Source organism: Schistosoma mansoni, assembly GCF_000237925.1.
Source record: "Schistosoma mansoni, WGS project CABG00000000 data, supercontig 0305, strain Puerto Rico, whole genome shotgun sequence".
In the NCBI taxonomy this organism is placed as follows: Eukaryota; Metazoa; Platyhelminthes; class Trematoda; order Strigeidida; family Schistosomatidae; genus Schistosoma; species Schistosoma mansoni.
In genome coordinates, this window is record NW_017386161.1 from 25,497 (window position 1) to 37,101 (window position 11,605).

The following is an 11,605-nucleotide window of genomic DNA, read 5'->3' on the forward strand; positions in this document are numbered from 1 at the left end:
TAACTGCCTTAGGACAGCTAATTGTATCCCACCTCACCTCTAAATACTGTTTGGATTTGCCCATATGTATAATGCTTCAGCTGTTAGTCTCTCTTTGTAAGAACTAAAACGGTTTTGGAGAATTCGTATGCCATTACAATCAGTTGTATGGCCGAATTCTATTGACTATGGTGCTATCGCAGACTTGTTTTCTAGCTTTTTCATATCATCTGAGAATTTATGAATGTGCCTCATATAAAGTTTGTGTTTCTTCACCCTCATATTCAGTTGTCGTGATGTCTCATCCAAAGAACCGTGTACTTATTTATATTCGATAATTTTGATGTTAGATTATATTTTCTTGAAAAAGTTTGGATCAGATCAGATCGATCGAGCGACCAGATCAGAGCAAAACGTTGGATTTACTTAAAATTCAATCTCCGAAATTTCATAAGTGTAATTTTCCTCTCTAATGTCTTACATTACCCAGCACCAATCTACTATGGAACTATTCGTTCAAATTTAGACAAATGTTCTTATATGTTTCCATAGCCTAGAAATGTCATAAACAAGTCAGCTCATACACCAGTTAACAATTTTAAAATAATGTTAAAGTTATGTTTATTACCAATAATTTCAATGCCGTTTGACATGATAATAAAAGTCATTTGACATTTCAATGTAAGATAAGAGAAGACAGTTAAAAAAAGAAAGTAAGCGAGAACCCCACCCCCACCCCGGCTTTTATCGATAAATCGTTGTTCTAAATGTCAAATCCTAATTTTGTATGTACACTGACACAACGAGAGTTAAAATACTTTCTATTATACGATAATGGTACCACGGATCGACATTTTTCTACCACTAAAGTGGATATTTGATCTATATGCTATACAGAGATTGAATCACGTTATAATCAAATACTCAGATATTTGGGAACACTTTTTTCAACACAATTATAAGGAGTTTGTTTTCAGTAAGTTCAGAATAGAAATCAATGATACAAATGAAGTAACAAATAAAATAATCATTCAGTTGTATCCGTCAGTTTCCACTCAGAGGTCAGTCACTTGCAATTGATCAGTCTCTTATTGGCATATGTGCATACTTTGCGTAATGCCTCGATGTAGCCTTAATTCACAAGCATTATAAGCAAGATGGATGCAGGTACATCCAGCTGACGAGTCCCAAATCGGACGAAACGAGCATGCTGGATTCCACTGCTAGCCACTGTCCATCTTTGCTTATTCCTTAAAATTGTCTATGAAACTTTTATAAGCAGACATCCAGTGGTTCATAGTCGTGCAATTTCGCTGATAAAGTCCTGCAAGTTCGTTTCAAGGGGATATTATTTTGAATAATTAAAATATATCCTGTGACTTTAACCCAGTATATTGTTTCCGACTTATTTGTTATATGAAAAAGTAGAAAAATAGACGTATCCACTTGCAACTCCAAAAATGTACAACTGAACTATAAAACAACTGTATTGGAAAAGAGAAATATTTCTATCTACTGGCTTAAAATGTTATGAGGTTGTTGAAACTGTTTACGTCGTTATTATTATTATTACTAGTCCTTGAGAAGTTTACCATGATACCTGAAATCTAGTCCAAAAACAAACAATCATATAGTAACTTAATTACTTACTTAAGCCTGTTACCCTTCGTGGAGGAGCATAGGCCGCCTACCAGCACTCTTCATCCAACCCTGTCTTGCGCATTCCTTTCCAGTTCTTTCCACTTAATATTCATCCTTTTCATAACCGCTTCTACTTCCCTACGCAATGTGTTCTTTGGTCTTCCTCTTTTCCGCTTCCCTTCCGGATTCCAAGTTAGGAGTTGGCTCGTGATGCAGTTTGTTGATTTCCTCAAAGCATGTCCGATCCACTTCCAACGTCTTTTCCTAATTTCCTCTTCAACTGGGAGCTAGTTTGTCCTCTCCCATAGTAGACTGTTGCTGATGGTATCCAGTCAGTGAATGTTGAGTATTTTGCGTAAACGACTGTTTATAAATACTTGTACCTTCTTGATGATGATTGTCATAGTTCTTGAAGTTTCAGCTCCATACAGTAGAGCTGTGATGAACTATTAGTTATGAATAATTATACACCTAAAGTTTTTCCGTAATATCAGCTACTTTTAAATGATATCCAATCCTATATTAATGTCCTTATTAATATCTAAGCAAATGATTGACATATTTTGCCATATATATATTAAATATTTAACAGTGTAAAGTACTACTTTACCTGACATAAATCTATAAAGTCACTTGAAAGATGTTTTGTTTTTATTGGTGAACATCTAATGGAAATTGAATGCCTTTACAAATACAGCTAATATGTTCTATACATTATGCTTGCACAATCCAATACATTGAGTCACTGACATGTATCATTTGATAGTGAGAGTGAAATTTACCAACAAAATCATCAGAGTTACCAATTTTAATTGATTATTGTAATTAGTATATTTCATAGTTGAAAGCGTGAGTCAATTGAAGTAATTAGTATAACTGTTCACAGTTTTTCATCAATGTATGTATTGGATAGAGAGTGATGGCGGTCGGCCTGTGCTCCTCCACGAAGGAGTTACTAGGTGTAAGTAAGTAAGTATGTATTGTAACCAGACATCATTTTACATATGTAATAAGATCTTTGAATTACCATCTGTTAGTTAATATTTGAATTCGCTCAGCCAAAAAATAATTTCTTCATAAGTGTGAACTGACTTTGAAAGTCGAACAAGTTAAGTGTAGACCTTTTCAGACTCCGAAAACTACTCTTTATGAGTAATGTAAAGATATCAGATAATAATGTTTGTTTCAAGTGTTTACTTAGGCCATTATTAGCATGGAAATGTATGTGCTCTATCTGAGGATTAGTGTAAAACTAAGCATCCATAAGCATTCATAGTGGTTTGAACGCTTAGAACTCTTAGAATGGTGTTGAATATTAGCTGTTAGGTACGAAGATTTAATGACTAAATTCTTGGTCACATTTCAACGGAATGTTTATTTGGTTGGTATAAAAAGATGAATGTGGTTAAGTTTATTAAACTGCTTGAACAACAAATTGGGTTCAATGAACAAAAGTATTTAAAAAGAATTTTGTAAAGCAATATTTTATCCCCTTTAAATACTTTCAAATTGTCTAACTTACTGAGCATTTCATGTACACCTAAATGACTATTGCAGTGAAAGAGAACACAATTAGGGACAATCGAAAGTATTTTAACTCAAAATTACACAACATCTTAGTGAAATCTGAGAAACATACAGTAAATGTCAACAAATTGTCTCGAACTTGGTGTTTCTTTTGCAAATATCAGTCAATCGTCTCAGACTTCATTGTTCTTTCATTCCCTTACAAATTTTTCTTTGTTTTTGTTTTTCTCTCTCCGATTTTTATAACCTTCTGCCTTCAGGCATTTTACTTTTGATTGATGATACATGTTACTGATCTGTCGATATCAGCAGCACATACCACACTTCCACTGTACATGAATAAAAACTATATAAATATTTGTGCTACTGAAATGTATATTTAAGTAACACGAAACGTACCAAAAAATTTATGTTTTATGAAATTCACATTTTTTAGCTATTAAATAATAATAAAAGTTATGATTTTCATGAATATCCCATTTTCAATGAGGCATGAATCCTGTACAACATCAGCTGTGTTGCAATTTTTGTTAACCCACATTTATTCAATTTAATAAAACTGACGAGTGCCAAGTAGCACGAAACCCGGTTCCAGGGTTTCCTGTTGACCACCTCCAACCACCATCTTATCTCAACATAGTGCACTCAGTGTCGAGCCACCTAGATTAGTGGCCACATTGCAACTTGATCGATAGCATTCAGTCAGCACTAAGACGGATTTGACACGCATGACATTGATCACCACACAATGATCAATCAATTGTAATTTAATAAAGCGTTAGAAATTACCTTAGACTAATCATTGGATATTTAAATATGTGTTTAACCATTGTACCATCAGTAGTTGTATCTCATTTAATGACTTTCAGGTTAGCCAATTATCATTCAAAGTCTCTAAATGACATCATTCAGCAGAAGAAAATTCATAAAAACGAATATGTGTCACTTTTTGAGCTTCGATTTCTTAATGAAACGAAAATATTTTAATAAATATAAACGATCAGTGAATAGTTGAAATCATTAGTCAATTGAAGCTAGACCATCATGGAAAACCTGGAAGCACTGGACGGCTGTTTCGTCCTATTGTGGGACTTCTCAGCAGTGTATATTCACGACCTCGCCTCGCAAGATTCGAACCCAGGACCTACCAGTCTCTCGCCAGAGCACTTAACCTATAGACCACAGAGGAGTCCCACAGTGGGACGAAACGGCCGTCCAGTGCTTCCAGCTTCTCCACGGTGGTCTTGCTTTAATTGACTCATGATTTCTACTATGAAAATACTGAACTCTCCACAAAACCCCTTCTGATTAGTGAGTAGTTTAGTTAACAAATTAAATGAAAATGGTTGTAGTACATCAATAAATCACTATGAAGAGCTAGAACTCAATACAAAATACTCACATATATACACACACAAAATTATCAACAAGAATCCTGGTGCTATGGAGAATTAACAGTATTATCGTGAGCGGTAACAATAATGATAATAACTGTTGAATAAACGAACGAATTTCACTCGGAAATACAGATTTGTGATTATTAGCTCTAAAGGCTTAGCAACGGCAGTTTTCTTTGTACCTAATCCGAATTAAAATCTCTTGATTGTAATCATAATCATAAGCTAAGTGAATATATTATTCACTTGATCATGGTTACTCTAAAAACATTTGAAGTGAAGATCAAGTACTCTGCATTCATCAACTGATGGACAACCGGACTCAGAAAAGAAACCATCTAGATTTTACTGATTTCCTACCGCTCAGAATAGTTGAAAGAATCAAATTTATCATATTATTGAAATGCATGCCATTACTGATTTGAACTTCAGAGCAAGATAACATTTTGACAACTATAAGTTAGGACTCCGAGTACAATTATTAAACATTCAAGCAGAGCTGAATTACAATAGTACCGAATACTTTATTTATTAATTTATTTAATTATCACTAAAAGTAGTCTACTTATCTACAGAGAGTTTTTAAGTACGCAACTAATTCCACGTTTTTTTGTTTATTGTCAGAGATTTTCTACATCTTCAAGTACATCAACAAATCAAAGACAAATGTTCCCACCTTCATTACCTGCACCACCTTATCCAGCTCCAGATCTTAGTCCAGTAAAAAACAAATCACGAAGAACATCTGCACCAGCTGTATCACATCGAAGTTACGAAGTTGTCGACAGTTGTAACAACAACAGAAATAGCCAACGTAATAATATTGAAATTATGGATATGAACAAATATCATGTTAAAACGGATGAAAAAATTGTGAATGATTTATCTCCAAAATATTTGATTCATAGTCCACCACAATCTATAGTGGCAGAAAGTGTTTCTCATTCTGAATTTGATAGTTTACTCATAGCTAATGAAGGTTTTTCTATAGAAAACGGTTTCATCAATAAAATTAAAAATAATTCAGTATCCAAGTCAAACCTTTCACAGTACAGTGAAGAAAGCTTATTAACAACACTTGTTCGATGTCAAAATCTAACAGAAAACTGTATGAATCAGAAATTAAAGAGAAAAATCAATCTAACTAGCCATGATGCCTGCTCTAAATCATTAAAGCCAACTTCATTTGATATTCTTAGTCCTGTCAAATTACCAGATCAACCATGCCTTAGTCAAAGATTAATGAAAGATCATGACAATTTTAATAAAATCAATATATTGAATAATGATAGTACCATTGCATTCAATGATACTTCAGGCATCAAAACAACGAAGACTAATCATCGATCTATTATATCAAACAAACAAAAAACTGAATCTACCAATCATACCCTATTAGATAAAATGAATATGAACCATAGAAATATTAATTTAAAAACTATCAGTAAAGTTGAATTAGCTAAACGTTATTGGGAAAATTATTTTAAACCAAAACCACCAAGAATTACAAAAAACAAAACTATAGAAAATAACTTAATGACTCAATCTACTACTATTGATATTAATAATAAACTAACAGATCTATGTTTACAATCTACTAATGATGATTATAACTATCAAGATTATGATATTAAAGATTGTATAGATAACAAATATGACTTTTTTAATGATCAAAGACAATATAAGCATAATGATAATGAATATATACGACTTCCACAATTTGGAACTTCATCAACATGTACAAGTTCAAATTCCTCAACAACTAATTCAATTATAAACCAATCAGAATTTTCCCCCCTCCCCAAAAATAATAATAATAAAAATAATACAAAATATATTGGGAAAGGTTATTCTCCATCATTTATACGTTTAATTACTGATTATGAATTAAATAATATTGGAGAAGATAAACAACAAAATTCTTATGAATTATTACATCTATTATATAATACAAATCAATTACATAATCATTATTCTTCTAATTCAACATTAAATCATATTGAAACTACAGAAAGACTTGAAAAGTATAATAATACTACTAACAATACTACTACTAATAATAGTAATAATAACAATACTAGTAATAGTAATACTAATAACGATAGTAGTAATAATAATAATAATACTAATAGTAATAATAATAATAGTAATAATAATACAAATTTGAATTATTCAGCTAAAGAAATTATATTAAATAAAAAATATTCATACCAAAATAATATAGAATTTCCCAATTATAATAATCATGAATATTTAGATTATTATAATAGTTTTTTACATCCCCAATCGGTTACTTTGAGGCGTCACTGTATTTGTTTAGATAATAATGATAATAATAATAATAGTAATGGTGGTGATAATAGTAATAATAATAATAGTAATAATAATATTAATGATAGCAATAATGATAGTAATAGTAATGATAATGGTAATAATAATAGTAATAGTAATAATGATAGTAATAATAATAGTAATAATAGTAATAATAATGATAATAATAGTAGTAATAATAATATTAATAATAATAATAATGTTAATATACCTTCTAGTATATCATTAAATAATTTACAAGAAACTAATGAAAATAATAAAAATACAAAAATAATAAGAACACAAAATAATCCCCCCTATACATATATTAATAATAGAATACAGACACATCATAATTTAAACAATAAATCTGATTGGTCAAAACCCTCCAATAAAAAACAAGACACATTTCATAAACATTTAAATAAAACATTTAAACAAAATAATAATAATAATAATACACTAATTGAACATTTAATAATACCCATTCATAGAAGATATTCAACTATATATCCAAGTATATATTCAATAGATTATAATCTTTTAAAATCTAATCTAAGGAATCATTCAATAACACCACCACCACCACCAACAACAACAACAACAACCTATATTGATAGAACTGAATTATTTGATAAAACAATTAAACATATATCATCTAATGTGAAATTAAACAAGAAAACAAAATATCCGAACGACAAATTAAAACATATATTATTTTCTTCTTATTCACCAATTTCTACATCTAGTTTAATAAGTAGTATATCAGTAGATCGAAAAAATTTTGTGCATAATAATAATTCATTTGAATTGTTCAATTATAAAGAACAATTTTCATCATTACAAGATTATTGTCAAAGAAAAATCTCTTTTATTAATGATAAAATTAAACAGAAACGAGAAACTTCATCATTACAACTAAGTGGAGTGGATGAAGTGTCCTTATCCCCAAGGATTTTCTATGATAATTATATAGAAGATGATAATTGTGATGATGTAAATGATGAAGAAAATGACACGAATTGTCACGATGATAATTATGAAAATGAACAAGTTAAGCATAAATTAAAAATGTCACTTTCACCTGCAGCTCAACGATATGAAGAACATGTATTAGCTACTGTTTCTGGGAGACCATATAATAAAACTGGAAATCAAATATTTTTTAATGATCATAAAAATTATGTACCTCATCAAAATCCTGTTAAAAAAGTTAATATACTACCTGAATGTCAGTACGACGAAAAACCTATAGAGATTATCAAAGGTTATAATTATGATGAAGAAGAAAATGATTCGACTAATCAACAGAATGAAGATTTATTTAATGCAGAATTATGGCGTGAGAAATTTGGTGCTATTACTAGATGGAGACGTGAAGTTGACGATGCTATGCTAGCTGGTGAAACAGAAAGACTTCATTCACCAGAAACTATATTACGTGATAATTGTGTAAAAGAAGAGTTCAGTAGATCTCCTATACCTAATCAACACGAAGTAACGAACTACTTAAAACCAACAATTGTTCAAGTAAATTCTTTTCAGTCAAATGGGTTATATTCATCAGTAAATAATGCAGAAACAAACTATTCAACTTCTTCTCCTTTTCCAACAATACAATCTTATACACATAATAAACCATTGGTTAGTGGAAAAGAAGCAATCGGAACAAAACAGCATATATTGTATTCATCTAACAATATGAAGCCAAACACATGTCAAATACCAACGACGAAAAATATGAATGTATATGATAATGTGGTACCAAAGGTAGAAAACGTTTTTGAGCTAATAACTCATTTATTTGCTTATTTCGATTTTTTGTTTTAATGTATATTATGATACTATGATTTGCATTAATTTGACATATATATCCGTATAATGGAGATTGAGTTAGGCTATTTTTTACTTTCACTCTGGGACTCGACCCTAGTAACTTTCGCTTCAGCTGACGAGTCCCAAATAGGACAAAACGAGCGTCCTGCATTCCACTGCTAGCCGCTATCCATCTTTGCTTACCATGCTTGTGAATGAAGACTATATCGAGGCAATACGCACAGTATGCACACAATTAGAGACTGACCAGTTGCAGTCCTAAACATCAATGGGAAGATTTAAACAAACGATACTAAATGAATTTATTTTTTACTTTGATTGAGAATAACTAATAGAAAGTATTAGTTGCTAACACTACAGAAATTTATTATGCTGATAGATAAATAAGGACGCAGACAGTCTACATAGTTCATCTATTAGACTTTGTGTAACCAACAAATGACACTGTTTACTTTTGTATACTTCTGTAAGGCCTATTAGATTAGTGAACATCTTCTGGGGTAAACAAGCAAACGTTTATCTGTAACCATAAACTGCTCGATTATCGACTAAATTGCTCAAACAGCCTATAAACCTAGAAAGGATCAATCACTTCCATAATCTACCGTAATAATGTTAATCTACCAAAGCGTGCAAACTTAGAACATTTTAAATAGGAGGAGCAATAGGCATAAACTATAAAAAACTGAAGCTCTACATTCAGAAAAAAACGTGTATTCAAATATCTTTCTTAATTTGGTTGCACTCAGGCTCAATGAGTCAATGGTCATATCAATTATGAATTGGGGCGGTTCGACTAATGCACATATTTTCACCACTAATTCAGTTAATAATAAAATGGTATGATTTTTGTTTGCCGATTTGACTCACTAGTTAGAAATTACGAAACACTTTAGCAAAGTGTAAGGCCGATTGTTATGATGATTCAAGCACACTGAATTTGGTGCAAATCCCATGGAACTTAATTTAGAACTCAGAAAGATAATGTAAAATCCACACTTAATTAACACTGATGTATGCTGTCTGTTCCTAATGACCACATTATTATTCGTATTCAGAAAAATTTAATTTCTGATGTGTTTCACTAAGACAAAGGATTATACAATATCTCTAAATAAATAAACTTATATAGAAGGTTTATGGAGATTGTAGAATTTTTTTATCTAAATCTTGAATTTGCTAGGCCACTACTAAAATCCGGTAAGCACCGGATAGTTATTTCATCCCAATATGGGACACCTGAACAGTATGCGTCCTTAAGCACACTGAGAACTCTGCTTAGGACCTCCAAACTTGAGCTAGAACGCTCAACCTCTATACCACCAACCTGAAATCCAGTAAGGCATATGTCTAGTTCTAATCAATTCACGATATTGTGCAAATATCTTTCATTACATTTCATGGATAAATTCCTTAACCCCGACAAGTTTAAACTTTACTGGTTACAACTCCTTACTAGAACTTGAGGAATCACGACTTGAAACAAGTCACTAGTAGCCATATGATTATTAAGACTAAAATTGTGTTTATAGTTGGGTACTTTTAAGAAATCGATTTCTAGAATTGTGGTAGAAAGCTATAACATGCAAAGTTAATCATTGGACCTATTCCTAAAATAGACTGAAGAGAGTACTATTTCGCTATCAAACATGACTACTATTCATCGGCTCCCATCAAATTCACATATTTAAATCGCCCACAGCATCATATTATAAGGAGACAAAGAACTTAAGTTAGGAGTAATCGCAATTGAATGACATGTTTTTGTTTATAAATATTGTTTATATAACCGTAATTATGTCTAGACAGATAAGAAATTATGATCAGAATGGGGTTTGTGTAGATTGTAGTAATTTTAATAATTGAATTCATGAGTCGATGTAAGCTAGATCACCATTGAAAACTTCGAAGAACTGGACAGCCGTTTCATCCTAGTATGGGACATTCTTGAATCACAGGGCAATTTCTATGGAGATAACTTGGAAAATCAACTTGTATTGACTATTGATTATGTAATGATTAGTACATTAAAGTTGACATTATAAACTATACAGTATATTTTCCCGTAAGCTATTTAGTATTCGTAATCAGCTGTTTAAAGTATTTTTTGTGTACCACCATTGTAGACATTAACTAAAGTTTTACTTAACTTTTTGTCTACTCTAATATCATATTCAACTCAATTAGATAAATTCAAATTTGAGAAGCTTTTAAAGTCTATGTTTTGTCGAACGGTTACAGTTTTATTAGTCACCGTACCAGCTCATAATTTAATGCCAACACTGATTACTCTCAATTAATTAACAACCAATGTAATACACCTTTACATTGAATGATTTAGTTTAAGTCATATTGTACAGTGATCCATTGAATTTGGTCAATACTATTGAATAGAAGACATGAAGCTCGGTATTACTCTGTGATTGATTATTGTAAATATTTTAAAAACACTTAGAAAAATGAACGGCTATCAGGACTCAGTAGCTGAGTGGATAACGTGATGGCGTTTGAAGCGAAAGGTACTGGGTTCGAGTCCCAGAGTGAACATCAACTCTGAGATGCAGGTACATCCAACTGACGAGTCCCAAATAAGACGAAATGCGCGTCCTGAATTCCAATGCTAGCCACTATCTATCTTTGCTTACGATTGCTCATAAAGCTCAGATATAGCGTCTTGAGGTATGGAATTGAATGATGAATGCCTGAAACTAGACAGATTATGATTCTCATAAAAATATTAGATATATCTTACTGTAACTAATGATTAGCTCAAAGACAATGATCTGAGTTTTCTACCAGTTATCTTCATGATACTTAACATGACAACATAGAGTTGTATTACAATAGTAACCACTAACAACAAGTTAGTTAATATATGTTTCAATCTTTTCAATATTCCATTTCTTTTCACTTGT

General features: G+C 31.3%; 1 protein-coding gene and 1 non-coding gene across 2 annotated transcripts; both read left to right on the forward strand.

Moving 5' to 3' along the window:
* Window positions 1-746: 746 nt before the first annotated feature.
* Smp_143340 (methionine sulfoxide reductase,putative) lies at window positions 747-8,684 on the forward strand (the record flags this gene model as incomplete). Its single annotated transcript, XM_018790432.1, has 2 exons — window positions 747-764; window positions 5,169-8,684. 2 exons carry the CDS (start codon window positions 747-749, stop codon window positions 8,682-8,684), a joined length of 3,534 nt encoding a protein of 1,177 aa, XP_018647414.1.
* Window positions 8,685-11,167: 2,483 nt separating this feature from the next.
* Window positions 11,168-11,234, forward strand: Smp_tRNA_02270_Gln_TTG.1.1. The gene has a single exon. It is a non-coding gene (tRNA).
* The last annotated feature ends 371 nt before the right edge of the window (window positions 11,235-11,605 follow it).